General features: G+C 47.7%; 1 protein-coding gene across 1 annotated transcript in view; it reads left to right on the top strand.

The window, feature by feature from the left end:
* The window catches only part of DNAJC11 (DnaJ heat shock protein family (Hsp40) member C11), a 64,861-nt gene extending 48,193 nt beyond the window's left edge, over positions 1–16,668 (top strand). Inside the window, exons 10-16 of the mRNA XM_060758715.2 lie at positions 4,506–4,622; positions 6,265–6,420; positions 6,510–6,579; positions 6,835–6,892; positions 10,700–10,842; positions 13,781–13,910; positions 15,865–16,668. Of these exons, the coding sequence (XP_060614698.2) occupies positions 4,506–4,622; positions 6,265–6,420; positions 6,510–6,579; positions 6,835–6,892; positions 10,700–10,842; positions 13,781–13,910; positions 15,865–15,890 (700 nt within the window). The 3' untranslated portion in view covers positions 15,891–16,668. The remainder of the gene's footprint in view (positions 1–4,505; positions 4,623–6,264; positions 6,421–6,509; positions 6,580–6,834; positions 6,893–10,699; positions 10,843–13,780; positions 13,911–15,864) is intronic.
* The last annotated feature ends 848 nt before the right edge of the window (positions 16,669–17,516 follow it).

The following is a 17,516-nucleotide window of genomic DNA, read 5'->3' as shown; positions in this document are numbered from 1 at the left end:
GGTCCATGGCTTCAATGCTGGTGGTCTTTGCTTACAACAACCCACCTCTCCTTGCGGCTCAACGTGGCCAGCCCAGTGGAGTTGATGGCGGAGGACCATCGCTTCAATGCTGGTGGTCTTTGCTTACAACAACCCACCTCTCCTTGCGGCTCAACGTGGCCAGCCCAGTGGAGTTGATGGCGGAGGACCATCGCTTCAATGCTGGTGGTCTTTGCTTACAACAACCCACCTCTCCTTGCGGCTCAACGTGGCCAGCCCAGTGGAGTTGATGGCGGAGGACCATCGCTTCAATGCTGGTGGTCTTTGCTTACAACAACCCACCTCTCCTTGCGGTTCAACGTGGCCAGCCCAGTGGAGTTGATGGCGGAGGACCATCGCTTCAATGCTGGTGGTCTTTGCTTACAACAACCCACCTCTCCTTGCGGCTCAACGTGGCCGGTCCAGTGGAGTTGATGGCGGAGGACCATCGCTTCAATGCTGGTGGTCTTTGCTTACAACAACCCACCTCTCCTTGCGGCTCAACGTGGCCAGCCCAGTGGAGTTGATGGCGGAGGACCATCGCTTCAATGCTGGTGGTCTTTGCTTACAACAACCCACCTCTCCTTGCGGTTCAACGTGGCCAGCCCAGTGGAGTTGATGGCGGAGGACCATCGCTTCAATGCTGGTGGTCTTTGCTTACAACAACCCACCTCTCCTTGCGGTTCAACGTAGCCAGTCCAGTGGAGTTGATGGCGGAGGACCATCGCTTCAATGCTGGTGGTCTTTGCTTACAACAACCCACCTCTCCTTGTGGCTCAGCGTAGCCGGTCCAGTGGAGTTGATGGCAGAGGACCATCGCTTCAATGCTGGTGGTCTTTGCTTACAACAACCCACCTCTCCTTGCGTCTCAACGTGGCCGGCCCAGTGGAGTTGATGGCGGAGGACCATCGCTTCAATGCTGGTGGTCTTTGCTTACAACAACCCACCTCTCCTTGCGGCTCAACGTGGCCAGTCCAGGGGAGTTGATGGCGGAGGACCATCGCTTCAATGCTGGTGGTCTTTGCTTACAACAACCCACCTCTCCTTGTGGCTCAGCGTAGCCGGTCCAGTGGAGTTGATGGCAGAGGACCATCGCTTCAATGCTGGTGGTCTTTGCTTACAACAACCCACCTCTCCTTGCGTCTCAACGTGGCCGGCCCAGTGGAGTTGATGGCGGAGGACCATCGCTTCAATGCTGGTGGTCTTTGCTTACAACAACCCACCTCTCCTTGCGGCTCAACGTGGCCAGTCCAGGGGAGTTGATGGCGGAGGACCATCGCTTCAATGCTGGTGGTCTTTGCTTACAACAACCCACCTCTCCTTGCGTCTCAACGTGGCCGGCCCAGTGGAGTTGATGGCGGAGGACCATCGCTTCAATGCTGGTGGTCTTTGCTTACAACAACCCACCTCTCCTTGCGGCTCAACGTGGCCAGTCCAGGGGAGTTGATGGCGGAGGACCATCGCTTCAATGCTGGTGGTCTTTGCTTACAACAACCCACCTCTCCTTGTGGCTCAGCGTAGCCGGTCCAGTGGAGTTGATGGCAGAGGACCATCGCTTCAATGCTGGTGGTCTTTGCTTACAACAACCCACCTCTCCTTGCGTCTCAACGTGGCCGGCCCAGTGGAGTTGATGGCGGAGGACCATCGCTTCAATGCTGGTGGTCTTTGCTTACAACAACCCACCTCTCCTTGCGGCTCAACGTGGCCAGTCCAGGGGAGTTGATGGCGGAGGACCATCGCTTCAATGCTGGTGGTCTTTGCTTACAACAACCCACCTCTCCTTGCGTACCAGCTCAACGTGGCCGGTTCAGTGGAGTTGATGGCAGAGGACCGTCGCTTCAGTGCTGGTGGTCTTTGCTTCTTCTTCCAACACGCTGACATTTGTCCGCTTGTCTTCCCAAGAGATTTGCAGGATTTTCCAGAGGCAGTGCTAATGGAATCGTTCTAGGAGTTGCATGTGACGTCTGTAGACAGTCCATGTCTCCACGTAGCACAAGGTTGGGAGGACAAGCACCTTGGTCTCGCTCCGGATGTCCCGGTCCTCAAACACTCCCTGCTTCATTCAGAAAAATGCTGCACTTGCAGAGCTCAGGCTGTATTGTATTTCAGTGTCAATGTTGACGTCTGTAGACAGTCCACGTCTCGCAGGCATATAGCAGGGTTGGGAGGACAGTAGCTTTATAAAGAAGCACATTGGTCTCCCTACGGATGTCCCGGTCCTCAAACACTCTCTGTTTCATTCTGTGGGAGAAGGGCCTCAGTGTTTTAGTGTTTTAGTAGGCCTCAGTAGGAGAAGGCCTCAGTTCATCTCAGTATGTGGGGAAAAGACCAGTGTTAGTAGCTCTCAGTCTGTGAGAGGCCTCTGTGGGAGAAGGGCCTCAGTGTGTTAGTAGACTTCAGTATGAGAAGGCCTCAGTTCACCTCAGTATGTGGGGAAAAGGCCTCAGTGTTAGTAGCCCTCAGTCTGTGAGAGACCTCTGTGGGAGAAGGGCCTCAGTGTGTTAGTAGACTTCAGTATGAGAAGGCCTCGGTTCACCTCAGTATGTGGGGGAAAAGCCTCAGTGTTAGTAGCCCTCAGTCTGTGAGAGGCCTCTGTGGGAGAAGGGCCTCAGTGTGTTAGTAGACTTCAGTATGAGAAGGCCTCAGTTCACCTCAGTATGTGGGGAAAAGGCCTCAGTGTTAGTAGCCCTCAGTCTGTGAGAGACCTCTGTGGGAGAAGGGCCTCAGTGTGTTAGTAGACTTCAGTATGAGAAGGCCTCGGTTCACCTCAGTATGTGGGGGAAAAGCCTCAGTGTTAGTAGCCCTCAGTCTGTGAGAGGCCTCTGTGGGAGAAGGGCCTCAGTGTGTTAGTAGGCCTCAGTATGGGAAGGCCTCAGTTCACCACAGTATGTGGGGAAAAGGCCTCAGTGTTAGTAGCCCTCAGTCTGTGAGAGGCCTCTGTGGGAGAAGGGCCTCAGTGTTTTAGTAGTCCTCAGAATGAGAAGGCCTCAGTTCACCTCAGTGTGTGGGGAAAAGACCTCAGTGTTAGTAGCCCGCAGTCTGTGAGAGACCTCTGTGGGAGAAGGGCCTCTGAGTTTTAATAGTCCTCAGAATGAGAAGGCCTCAGTTCACCACAGTATGTGGGGAAAAGGCCTCAGTGTTAGTAGCCCTCAGTCTGTGAGAGACCTCTGTGGGAGAAGGGCCTCAGTGTTTTAGTAGTCCTCAGAATGAGAAGGCCTCAGTTCACCTCAGTATGTGGGGAAAAGGCCTCAGTGTTAGTAGCCCTCAGTCTGTGAGAGACCTCTGTGGGAGAAGGGCCTCAGTGTGTTAGTAGACTTCAGTATGAGAAGGCCTCGGTTCACCTCAGTATGTGGGGAAAAAGCCTCAGTGTTAGTAGCCCTCAGTCTGTGAGAGGCCTCTGTGGGAGAAGGGCCTCAGTGTGTTAGTAGGCCTCAGTATGGGAAGGCCTCAGTTCACCACAGTATGTGGGGAAAAGGCCTCAGTGTTAGTAGCCCTCAGTCTGTGAGAGGCCTCTGTGGGAGAAGGGCCTCAGTGTTTTAGTAGTCCTCAGAATGAGAAGGCCTCAGTTCACCTCAGTGTGTGGGGAAAAGACCTCAGTGTTAGTAGCCCGCAGTCTGTGAGAGACCTCTGTGGGAGAAGGGCCTCTGAGTTTTAATAGTCCTCAGAATGAGAAGGCCTCAGTTCACCACAGTATGTGGGGAAAAGGCCTCAGTGTTAGTAGCCCTCAGTCTGTGAGAGGCCTCTGTGGGAGAAGGGCCTCAGTGTGTTAGTAGGCCTCAGTATGGGAAGGCCTCAGTTCACCACAGTATGTGGGGAAAAGGCCTCAGTGTTAGTAGCCCTCAGTCTGTGAGAGGCCTCTGTGGGAGAAGGGCCTCAGTGTGTTAGTAGGCCTCAGTATGGGAAGGCCTCGGTTCACCACAGTATGTGGGGAAAAGGCCTCAGTGTTAGTAGCCCTCAGTCTGTGAGAGGCCTCTGTGGGAGAAGGGCCTCAGTGTTTTAGTAGGCCTCAGCATGAGAAGGCCTCAGTTCACCTCAGTATGTGGGGAAAATGTCCAAGGTGGGAGCGAGAACTCTTGTCTGTTGGAGGCAAGTGTGAATGTTGCAGTTGGCCACCTTGATTAGCACTGAATAGCCTTGCAGTTTCAAAGCCTGGGTGCTTCCTGCCTGGGGGGGTTCTTTGTTGGGAGGTGTTAGCTGACTCTGGAATTCCACAGATATATAAACCCCACTTGCCTTCCAATAGACCACAACCTTTGAGGGCACCTGCCATAGATGTGGAGGAAACATCAGGAGAGAATGCTTCTGGAACATGGCCAGACAGTCTGGAAAACTCACAGCAACCCAATATAAGTATTAACAAGGGTGCCTTCTTAGTGCCTCTAGGGAGCAAAAGGAGGTCAAACCGGCCTTCGAAGAAAGCGGTGAAGCAGCGTTCCCATCTGTCCAAGGGGCCAAACTGACTCTGGGCCCTCCTTCCTCTCTTCCAGGGCCGGCTTCTTTGGGACCATTGTGGAATACGGGGCAGAGCGGAAGATCTCCCGGCACAGCGTTCTGGGGGCCACCGTCAGCGTCGGGGTCCCCCAAGGAGTCTCCCTCAAGATTAAGTGAGTCCTGGCTTCTCTCTAACAAGTACAGATTTAAAACATCCAAAACATAATTGATAAATGGATAGATGTGATAGAAGAGAGTGAGATAGATGAGAGATAGAGGAAACAAAGAGATGAGAGATAGAAGAATCAAAGAGATGAGAGATAATAATAATAATAATAATCTTGATTTATGCCTCGCCACCATCTCCCCGATGGCGACTCGGAGCGGCTTACATGGGGCCAAACCCGGACAACTTACAGCAAAAAAATCAAAACATAAACAGCAAACAACAACAACATCAAAGTTCATCTATATAAATAAAGATGTAATGTTCGTTTGTGGGATTAACAGAACTCAAAAACCTCTGAACGAATTGACACCCAATTTGGACACAAATGTGCCTCTAAGAGTTAAGAAACATTGAAACTGTCAAGCTTCTTCTATAATTCAATAAACTTGTATATAAATAAAAATGTAATGTTCGTTTGTGGGCTTAAGAGAACTCAAAAACCAGTGGACGAATTGACACCAAATTTGGACACAAGACACCTAACAACCCAGTGTATGTCTTTCACTCAAAAGAATTGATTTTGTCATTTGGGAGTTGTCGTCCCTGGGATTTAGAGTTCACCTACAATCAAGGAGCATTCTGAACTCCACCAAGGATGGAACTGAACCAAAGGTGGCATACAGAATTCTCATGGCCAACAGAAAACACTAGAAGGATTTGGTGGACATTGACCTTGAGCTTGGGAGTTGTAGTTCACCTACATCCAGAGACCACTGTGGACTTAAACAATGATGGAACTGGACCAAACTTGGCCCAAATATTCTGAAGATATGTGCCTCTAAGAGTTAAGAAACATTGAAACTGTCAAGCTTCTTCTATTCTTCAATAAACTTGTATATAAATAAAAATGTAATGTTTGTTTGTGGGATTAACAGAACTCAAAAACCACTGGATGAATTGACACCAAATTTGGACACAAGACACCTAACAACCTAATGTATGTCTTTCGCTCAAAAGAATTGATTTTGTCATTTGGGAGTGGTTGTTCCTGGGATGTATAGTTCACCTACAATCAAAGAGCATTCTGAACCCCACCAATGATGGAATTGAACCAAACTTGGCAAACAGTTCTCCTATGACTAAAGGAAAATACTGGAAGGGTTTGGTGGGCAGTGACCTTTGGTTTTGGAGTTGTAGTTCACCTACATCCAGAGATCACTGTGGACTCAAACAACGATTGATCTGGACCTAACTTGGCACGAATACTCAGCATACCCAAATGTGAATATTGGTGGAGTTTGGGAAAAATAGAATCTTGACATTTGGGAGTTGGAGTTGCTGGGATTTATAGTTCACCTACAATCACAGAGCATTCTGAACCCCACCAACGATAGAATTGGGCTAAACCTCCCACACAGAACCCCCATGTGGGCCACAGCAACGCGTGGCAGGGGACGGGTAGTATTAACATAAGACATATGCATACATCACAATGTATAAAAATTACAAAAAGCACAGGCACAATAACAACAACATCATCAACATTATCAAAAATAGACTCAAATAAATGAATTGTGTGTCGGCTTGCAAAGTGATACCTGTGGGGAAGGGCTTGCTGGAGCTGATGCGCATGGCTTCCTCTCCAGGCTGAACCGAGCCAGCCAGACCTACTTCTTCCCCATCCACCTGACGGACCAGCTCCTGCCGAGTGCTGTCTTCTACGCCACGGCCGGGCCCTTGGTGATCTACTTCGCCATGCACCGCCTCATCATCCGGCCCTACCTCCGGGCTCAGAAGGAAAAGTAAGTCTCTCTGTGGCACCAATGGGGGATTCCTCTGCGTTGGACAAGACCCCCTCTGGGTACCCAGAACGCTCCTTTCTTTCGTCTAGGGAGCTGGAGAAGCATCGCGAGAGCAGCGCCAGCGAAACGCTGCAGAAGAAGCAGGAGGCCGAAGCCGCAGTAAGCCTCTCCATCCCTGTCCAGACACCTCTCAACCCTGTTCCTCTGACCCGCAGCTCTTCCAGGTTCTTCTCAGTAACCCATGCCGGAAAGGGGTTGGACTGGATGACCTTTGGGGATCCCTCCCAATCCTTGCATTCTACGAGTCTTTGGTCTCTAGGCCTTTCCCAGCTCATTGCCATCCTTCTTGGGCCCTCCTTTCCCTTCCAACCTTTTTTGTGGTTCGGACTTTTGAGATGGTTTCACTTCCTTCAGGTGCGGTTGATGCAGGAGTCGGTCCGGAGGATCATTGAGGCCGAAGAGGCCAGGATGGGTAAGAGTGAGGTTGGAAACCGCTGGGAGCTGTTTAATATGACTTATTTAACTTTAATCTGGAATTGAGTCCTCAAACTATGGCCCACGGGCCAAATTCAGCAGCAGAGTAGCACAGCGCAAGGGCAGATGTCTTCACTGTGTCTGGTTGTGATCCCCAGGTTGTGCCAGTCAGCTTTCGTATGATATTGTTTCTAGCACCCACTTTTTGCTTGATGTTCAGGCAGTGCTTCTTGTAGGTCAGAGCACGGTCCAGAGTGACTCCTCCCAGGTATTTGGGTGCGCTGCAATGCTCCCGTGGGATTCCTTCCCAGGTAATAATCCTCAGAGCTCGGGATGCTTGCCTGTTCTTAAGGTGAAAGACACATGTCTGTGTTTTAGATGGATTAGGGATCAGCTGGTTTTCCCTGTCATAGGCAGTCAAAGCACCTAGAGCTTCGGAGAGCTTCTGTTCAACCATCTCAAAGCTCCCTGCTTGAGCGGTGATGGCACGATCATCAGCATAGATGAAGCTCTCTGTCCCTTCTGGCAGTGGCTGGTCATTTGTGTCGATGTTGAACATGGATGGAGCAAGCACACTCCCCTGAAGCAGGCCGTTCTCCTGTTTCCGCCATCTACTTCTCTTCTGGAACTCAACAAAAAAGCTCCTGTTCTGTAGCTGATTTCCTTGAGTGGTGATGGCACGATCATCAGCATAGATGAAGCTCTCTGTCCCTTCTGGCAGTGGCTGGTCATTTGTGTAGATGTTGAACATAGATGGAGCAAGCACGCTCCCCTGAGGCAGGCCGTTCTTCTGTTTCCGCCCTCTGCTTCTCTGGCCCTGGCACTCAACAGAAAAGCTCCTGTTTTGTAGCAGGTTTCCTACGAGGCGAGTGAGATGGTAATCCTTTGTGATAGTATACATTTTTCTCAGGAGGAGGCGGTTTAGCGTATCATAAGCCACTGACAGGTCAATGAAGACGACTCCTGTGATCTGCTGCCTTTCAAAGCCATCTTCTATGTGCTGAGTCAGGTTCAGCACTTGCGATGTGCAGCTTCTGCCTTTCCTGAAGCCAGCTTGCTGTGGGATCAGACAGGGGTCTATTTTTTCCATAGCTTCAATAACTTATTTAACTTTAATCTGGAATTGAGTCCTCAAAGTATGGCCCATGGGCCAAATTCAGCCTACAGGCCAAATCCTGTTTACCAAGGGCTTTTGCTCCCCACCCCACTCCCACCGCTACCCTGCTGTGGAACAAAGGAAAGAAGCACCAAAGGAAGGAAGAAGGAAGGAAGGAGGGAGGGAGAGACCACTGTATTGGGCCTTTCTCCTTCATGGTCTCTGTGAAATGCGCACATATGGTAGCTGATGCATCTGTGCAGCAACTACCATATGTGCGAATTTCACAGATGACCACTAGAGGAAACATGGCTACGGGTAAGCAACCTGTAGCATCACATCTTTATTTCATGTCTTTATATTCCTCCTGTGGCACGAAGTAGAATTGTATTGTCGCGCTTTATCTCACAATTCAGCAGCAAATCAGTTGCACAACTTCAGCGCTTTCCAGTACCTTCTTCCTGCACTGTATTTTCAGTCAACTGCACCCACAAACTGGAACTCTTTACAGTCACTTGAGCACATGCCCAGCTATTGTCAGTTTTACTATTGTTTTCCCCTCCAATCTAGATGACACTACAAACTTACCACAGCACACGGTTATATCTTGTCTTAGCAGACAGGTTCCTTTAATACATTACATAGAGCCTTCGACGAACAGCATCACAGCACAAGGAGAGGGAGAGAATACACTGTACACGACTTCCTTATATACAATTCTGTACCTTTACATATAGCAATCTCTGATTGGTTCCCAACTCATTGACTTAACTCAAACCCAGGATTGCATCATTCACAATCACCTGGACTAGGCCAGAACACATTCCCCAAATGATTCCCTATATACAGTTAATGCATGACTCAGCATTTCCAATAGAAGCCTATTAGCAGTGCATTGTTTTCCCCTCCAATCTAGATGACACTACAAACTTACCACAGCACACGGTTATATCTTGTCTTAGCAGACCGGTTCCTTTAATACATTACATAGAGCTTTCGACGAACAGCATCACAGCACAAGGAGAGGGAGAGAATACACTGTACACGACTTCCTTATATACAATTCTGTACCTTTACACATAGCAATCTCTGATTGGTTCCCAACTCATTAACTTAACTCAGACCCAGGATTACATCATTCACAATCACCTGGACTAGGCCAGAACACATTCCCCAAATGATTCCCTATATACAGTCAATGCATGACTCAGCATTTCCAATAGAAGCCTATTAGCAGTGCATTGTTTTCCCCTCCAATCTAGATGACACTACAAACTTACCACAGCACACGGTTATATCTTGTCTTAGCAGACAGGTTCCTTTAATACATTACATAGAGCCTTCGACGAACAGCATCACAGCACAAGGAGAGGGAGAGAATACACTGTACACGACTTCCTTATATACAATTCTGTACCTTTACACATAGCAATCTCTGATTGGTTCCCAACTCATTAACTTAACTCAGACCCAGGATTACATCATTCACAATCACCTGGACTAGGCCAGAACACATTCCCCAAATGATTCCCTATATACAGTTAATGCATGACACAGCATTTCCAATAGAAGCCTATTAGCAGTGCATTGTTTTCCCCTCCAATCTAGATGACACTACAAACTTACCACAGCACAGGTTATATCTTGTCTTAGCAGACAGGTTCCTTTAATACATTACATAGAGCTTTCGACGAATAGCATCACAGCACAAGGAGAGATACACACTGTACACGACTTCCTTATATACAATTCTGTACCTTTACACATAGCAATCTCTGATTGGTTCCCAACTCATTAACTTAACTCAGACCCAGGATTACATCATTCACAATCACCTGGACTAGGCCAGAACACATTCCCCAAATGATTCCCTATATACAGTCAATGCATGACTCAGCATTTCCAATAGAAGTCTATTAGCAGTGCATTGTTTTCCCCTCCAATCTAGATGACACTACAAACTTACCACAGCACACGGTTATATCTTGTCTTAGAAGACAGGTTCCTTTAATACATTACATAGAGCCTTCAACGAACAGCATCACAGCACAAGGAGAGGGAGAGAATACACTGTACACGACTTCCTTATATACAATTCTGTACCTTTACACATAGCAATCTCTGATTGGTTCCCAACTCATTAACTTAACTCAGACCCAGGATTACATCATTCACAATCACCTGGACTAGGCCAGAACACATTCCCCAAATGATTCCCTATATACAGTTAATGCATGACACAGCATTTCCAATAGAAGCCTATTAGCAGTGCATTGTTTTCCCCTCCAATCTAGATGACACTACAAACTTACCACAGCACAGGTTATATCTTGTCTTAGCAGACAGGTTCCTTTCATAAATTACATAGAGCCTTCGGCAAACAGCATCACAGCACAAGGAGAGGGAGAATACACTGTACACGACTTCCTTATATACAATTCTGTACATTTACCCATAGCAATCTCTGATTGGTTCACAACTCATTAACTTAACTCAAACCCAGGATTGCATCATTCACAATCACCTGGACTAGGCCAGAACACATTCCCCAAATGATTCCCTATTTACAGTTAATGCATAACTCAGCATTTCCAATAGAAGCCTATTAGCAGTGCATGACTTTTTGCTATAACTTCACTCAATGTGTGCTCCGTTATGTTTCTTGTGAGTGTTGGGACTCACGAGCGCCTCGTTTCCGTCCCCTGCCAGGCCTGATCATGGTCAACGCCTGGTACGGGAAGTTCGTCAACGACCAGAGCCGGAGGAACGAAAAGGTGAAGGTCATTGACGTGACGGTGCCCCTGCAGTGCCTGGTCAAGGACTCCAAGCTCATCCTGACGGAAGCCTCCAAGGTCAGGGTCATGGCAGCTGGAAAGGAGGAAGGAGAAAGTGTGGGAAGGAGGGAGAGAGGGAAAAATGTGGATGGAAATGTATATAGATGGGTGGGAGGAAGAAAAGAATGAAAGATAGATGGGAGGGAGAGATATAGATGGAAATGGGTAGGTGGGTGGAAGGAAGGAAGGATGAAAAGATGGATGGGAGGAAGGGAGGGAGGAAGTCTAGATGGAAGGATGGATGGATGAAAAGAAAGAAGGGAGGGAGAAAATACAGCTGGATGGAAAGAAGGCAATGTGAATGGATGGAAAGAAAGAAGAGAGGAAGGAAAGATGGATGGATGGATGAAAAAGAAGGGAGGGGAAAAATATGGCTGGATGGAAGAATGGATGGATGGAAGGAAGACAGTATGGATGGATGGATGAAAAGAAAGGAGTGAGAAAATATGGCTGGATGGAAAAATGGATGGAAGGATGACTATGGATGGTTGGATGAAAAGAAAGGAGGGAGAAATGATGGATGGAAGAATGGAAGGAAGGAAGGCAATATGGATGGATGGATGAAAAGAAAGAAGGGAACAAGAAAAATGGCTAGATGGAAGAATGGAAGGAAGGAAGGCAATATGGATGGTTGGATGGAATGAAAAGAAAGAAGGAAAAGATGGATGGATGGCATTATGGATGGATGAAAAAGAAGGGAGGGGGAAAATATGGCTGGATGGAAGAATGGATGGAAGGAAGGAAGGCAATATGGATGGTTGGATGGAATGAAAAGAAAGAAGGGAGGAAGAAAGGATGGATGGATGGATGGATGGCATTATGGATGGATGGATGAAAAAGAAGGGAGGGGAAAAATATGGCTGGATGGAAGAATGAATAGAAGGAAAGAAGACAATATGGATGGATGAAAAGAAAGAAGGGAAGGAGTTAAATGGCTGGATGGAAGAAGGGATGGAAGGGAGGAAGAAAATATGGTTGGTGGAAAAATGGATGGAAGGAAGCCAATATGGATGGATGGATGAAAAGAAAGAAGGGAAGGAGAAAAATGGCTGGATGGAAGAATGGATGGAAGGAAGGCAAGATGGGTGGATGGATGAAAAGAAAGAAAAGAGGGAGAAAATATGGCTGGATGGAAAAATGGATGGAAGGAACGCAGGATGTATAGATAGATGGATGAAAAGAATGGAGTGAGAAAATATGGTTGGATGGAAGAATGAATGGAAGGAAGGCAATATGGATGGTTGGATGAAAAGAAAGAAGGGAGGGAGAAATATGACTGGATGGAATGTATGGAAGGAAGGCATGATGGATGGATGAAAAGAAAGAAGCGAGGAAGGGAGAAAATATGGCTGGATGGAAAAATGGATGGATGGAAGGAAGGCAATATGGATGGATGGATAGATGGATGGATGAAAAGAAAGGAGTTAGAAAATATGGCTGGATGGAAGAATGGAAGGAAGGAAAGCACGATGGATGGATGGATGGATGGATGGAATGAAAAGAAAGAAGGGAGGGAGAAAATATGGTGGGATGGAAGAATGGATGGAAGGAAGGCAATATGGATGATTGAATGAAAAGAAAGAAGTGAGGGAGAAAATAGGACTGGATGGAAGAATGGATAGAAGGAAGGCAAGATGGATGGATGGATGGATGGATGGATTAAAAGAAAGAAGGGAAGGAGAAATATGGCTGGATGGAAGAATGGAAGGAAGACAATATGGATGGATGGATGGATGGAATGAAAAGAAAGAAGGGAGGGAGAAAATATGGTGGGATGGAAGAATGGATGGAAGGAAGGCAATATGGATGATTGAATGAAAAGAAAGAAGTGAGGGAGAAAATAGGACTGGATGGAAGAATGGATAGAAGGAAGGCAATATGGATGGATGGATGGATGGATTAAAAGAAAGAAGGGAAGGAGAAATATGGCTGGATGGAAGAATGGAAGGAAGACAATATGGATGGATGGATGGATGGAATGAAAAGAAAGAAGGGAGGGAGAAAATATGGTGGGATGGAAGAATGGATGGAAGGAAGGCAATATGGATGATTGAATGAAAAGAAAGAAGTGAGGGAGAAAATAGGACTGGATGGAAGAATGGATAGAAGGAAGGCAATATGGATGGATGGATGGATGGATTAAAAGAAAGAAGGGAAGGAGAAATATGGCTGGATGGAAGAATGGAAGGAAGACAATATGGATGGATGGATGGAAAGAAAGAAAGAAGGGAGGGAGAAATATGGCTGGATGGAAGAATGGAAGGAAGACAATATGGATGGATGGATGGATGGAAAGAAAGAAAGAAGGGAGGGAGAAATATGGCTGGATGGAAGAATGGAAGGAAGACAATATGGATGGATGGATGGATGGATGGATGGATGGATGGAAAGAAAGAAAGAAAGTAAGAAGGGAGGGAGGGAGAAATACGACTGGACAGAAGAATGGATGGAAGGAAGGAAAGCAAGATGGATGGTTGGATGAAAAGAAAGAAGGGAGAGAGAAAGGATGGATGGATGGAAAAATGGATGGAAGGAAGGCAATATGGATGGATGGATGAAAATAAAGAAGGGAGGGAGAAAATATGACTGGATGGAAAAATGGATGGAAGGAAGGCAAGCTGGATGGATGGATGAAAAGAAAGGAGTGATAAGATATGGTTGGATGGAAGAATGGATGGATGGATGGAAGGAAGGCAATATGGATGGTTGGATGAAAAGATAGAAGGGAGGGAGAAAATATGGATGGATGGATGGATGGATGGAAGGAAGGAAGGCAGGATGGATGTAACTGAGGGAGGAAATGTGGATGGAAGGAGAGAAGGAAGCAAATATGAATGGAAGGAACTGTAGCTGGATCTTCAAGCTGCATTGAGGCCAGCATCGCATCCTGCTGCTATGATCTCCCATGAGCCCCTTCTCTCCCCTTCCTCTCCCTCTCCCTTTCTCGCTTCCTCAGGCCGGTCTCCCAGGGTTCTACGATCCTTGCGTCGGGGAGGAGAAGAGTCTCAAGGTGCTCTACCAGTTCCGCGGCGTCTTGCACCAGGTCATGGCTTCCGACAGCGAGGCCCTCCGGATACCAAAGCAATGTGAGTTGACACAACAACAACAACAACAACAACAACAACAACAACAACAGACCCCAAGAGCCCAGCCCCATTCTGCAATGCAGGGAGATACCATCTTCCCTCCCTTATTACTTCCCTTTCCTTCTTTCCTCTCTTTTCCTCATTTTCCCTCTCTCTTTTCTTCCATCTGCTTCTCTGGCCCTGGAACTCAACAAAAAAGCTCCTGTTTTGTAGCAGGTTTCCTATGAGGCGGGTGAGGTGGTCGTCCTTTGTGATATTAGACATTTTTCTCAGGAGGAGGCAGCGGTGGTTCACAGTCTCATAAGCCGCTGACAGGTCTATGGACAGTTCCTGTGATCTGCTGCCTTTCAAAGCCATCTTCTATGTGCTGGGGGAATACACTGTACACGACTTCCTTATATACAATTTGTACATTTACACATAGCAATCTCTGTTCAGCACTTGCGATGTGCAGCTTCTGCCTTTCCTGAAGCCAGCTTGCTGTGGGATCAGACAGGGGTCTATTCTTTCCGTAATTCTATGCAAAATAAGTCTCTCCAGGACTTTATAGAGGTGGCTAGTAGAAGAACATGGCTTCCCAATGGAACTTCTCTTTGCGGCTTCTTCTGTGTCAGGGTAGAGAAAGAAGGAAGGAGAGAAGGAGGGAGAGAAATAGAGGGAGAAAGAGGGAAAGAAGAGGGGAAAGAAGGAAGGAAGGAGAGAAAGAAGGAAAGAAAGATGGGTAGAGAAGGAAGGAAGGAGAGAAGGAGGGAGAGAAAGAGGGAAAGAAGGAGGGAAGGAGAGAAAGAAGGAAAGAAAAATTGGTAGAGAAGGAAGGAGGGAGAGAAAGAGGGAAAGAAGGAGGGAAGGAGAGAAAGAAGGAAAGAAAGAAAGAAAGAAAGAAAGAAGAGTAGGGGAGGAAGGAGGGAAAGAGGGAGGGAGACAAAAATGGAAAGAAGGAGGGAGGGAAAGAAAGAAAGGTAGAGAAGGAAGGAAAGAGAAAAGGAGGGAGAGAAAGAGGGAAAGAAGGAGGGAAGGAGAGAAAGAAGGAAAGAAAGAAGGAAGGAGAGAGGGAGGGAGAGAAAGGGAAAGAAGTAGGGAAGGAAAGAAAGAAGGGTAGAGAAAGAAGGAAGGAGAGAAGGAGGGAGAGGAAGAGGGAAAGAAGGAGGGAAGGAGAGAAAGAAGGAAAGAAAAATGGGTAGAGAAGGAAGGAAGGAGAGAAGGAGGGAGAAAGAGGGAAGGAGAGAAAGAAGGAAAGAAGGGTAGAGAAGGAAAGAAAGAAGAGTAGAGTAGGAGAGGAAATCCATATCCAGGCAAGGCTAGTAGAAGAACATGGCTTCTGCTCAACCATCTCAAAGCTCCCTGCTTGAGCGGTGATGGCACGATCATCAGCATAGATGAAGCTCTCTGTCCCTTCTGGCAGTGGCTGGTCATTTGTGTCGATGTTGAACATGGATGGAGCAAGCACGCTCCCCTGAGGCAGGCCGTTCTTCTGTTTCCGCCATCTGCTTCTCTGGCCCTGGAACTCAACAAAAAAGCTCCTGTTCTGTAGCAGGTTTCCTATGAGGCGGGTGAGGTGGTCGTCCTTTGTGATACTATACATTTTTCTCAGGAGGAGGCAGCGGTGGTTCACAGTCTCATAAGCCGCTGACAGGTCTATGGACAGCTCCTGTGATCTGCTGCCTTTCAAAGCCATCTTCTATGTGCTGGGGGAATACACTGTACACGACTTCCTTATATACAATCTGTACATTTACACATAGCAATCTCTGTTCAGCACTTGTGACGTGCAGCTTTTGCCTTTCCTGAAGCCAGCTTGCTGTGGGATCAGACATGTCTATTCTTTCCGTAATTCTATGCAAAATAAGTCTCTCCAGGACTTTGTAGACTTGTCTAGTAGAAGAAGATGGCTTCCCAATGGAACTCCTCTTTGTGGCTTCTTCTGTGTCACCTTCCCTTTTCTTCCTTCCCACAGCGCACCGCATCGACACAGACAGCTAATCGGGGAGGAGCGGTTCAGCGGGTTTGGGGCGACGCCGTGCCATCTTTGGGGGATCATGAACCTATGGGGACGGCGCCTCTCTTTCCCCCCTTTCCCTGGATCTGACGACATCTTTGCGGCGATTGTGTCATGGGACAAATCCGAGAGTGAGAACCGTGAACAAGGCCGGAATCCGGGTCCGAGATCGGGAAAAAGGAATTTGGGGGCTCGTGAAGGACCTTTACCTCCGTCCCGAATCCAGGGAAACCATCACATTAGTGGGTGGGAGAGGCCTCCACTCAGGCGGGACGTCCTTAGATCCGCAAGAAACTCATCAAGACGGAAGGAGCTGAGAGTGGGATAGAAAGGGTGCCAAATTGGGATCGAAGCTAGTGCTGTATCTCCCTCTTGGAAGAGGAAACAAGTTCTGGGTTTGCTTTCGGAGTGCCTTCCTTCACTGTATGCAACGGGGAGGGGTCCACAATAAATGGGTCGCCGGCCACCAAATTCCCCCAACACACTCGCAACATTGGGCCCCACTTCCCTTCTGTCTTCTCTCGTGTATCTATATTACTATCCAGGTACTGCCATTGTCCTGGGTGGAAACGGATCAGGGATTTCAAGGCTTCCTGTCCATTGTTTTTCCCCTTTCTCCCGAAAATCAGGTGCTCCACTCATCCTTATTTTTGGCCTTGACCCATCCTATTCCTTGGGTTATCCATTCCTAAATAACCTGTTACTTTTCCACCCCCAAAGCTTCCTTTCATGTGGATGGAATTAAAAAATAATAATATCTGAGTGGTCATAGTGCTGATGATATTGGGGGCATTCTGGTTTTCATCCTTGGATGGAGTCACACAAAGCCATTGAGGACCCTGAAGAGTCATGGACTTTTGAGCATTCCTGATCTCTTTGGAAGAAGCACATCAATGGGTTTAGTGACGGCTAAAGAGGACTTTCGAACAGGAAGGACAAGAGACCTCTTCCAGAAAATTAGAAACATCAGGGGTAAAATTCAGGCAAAAATGGGCGTGATCAAAAAACAAAGATGGCAGGGACCTAGCTGAAGGGATCACGGTGGCGAGGAAATCCGGATCTGGCAGGCTTGCCAGACATCAAGGTTTATTACAGCCAATCAAAGACAATAGGAAAGGCTGGCTCGCAGGCCCCTAGGACTCGCTGGCCGCTTGGACATTTCCTATCTTCAATAATCCTCTCAAGAATCCATTGTTTCCCTCTCGTCCCGCCTCCCTCTCTCCTTATTCGTCAGGACGCCGAGGCGGCAGAAGCCCAGCGATTGGCACAGGCTTTCAGGAGGCAGCCAAGCCTCCTCCCAGCTGTAGTGTGCCGGCCAATCACCATCGAGCTGACAGAGGGGCGGGGAGCAGGAAATTCAAACCTGACAACTCTGTTTCTGTATAAAAACAAAGATGGCAGGGACCTAACAGAAGCTGAAGGGATCACGGTGACGAGACTATACAAAAGATCTGTATAGGAAGGATAATAATATCGAGGGTAGTTTGAACGGTGTGGTGAGTGAATTAGAACCAGACATCCTGAGGCGTGAGGTTGAACGTGCCTTAGAAGCAAAGATGGCAGGGACCTAACAAGCTGAAGGGATCCCGGTGACGAGGTCTCTTTAGGAA

The sequence above is a fragment of the Anolis sagrei genome, chromosome 13 (genome assembly GCF_037176765.1).
Source record: "Anolis sagrei isolate rAnoSag1 chromosome 13, rAnoSag1.mat, whole genome shotgun sequence".
Lineage (NCBI taxonomy): Eukaryota > Metazoa > Chordata > Lepidosauria > Squamata > Dactyloidae > Anolis > Anolis sagrei.
Note: the sequence above shows the minus strand (reverse complement) of the source record. Positions and strands in the feature narration are given on the sequence as shown.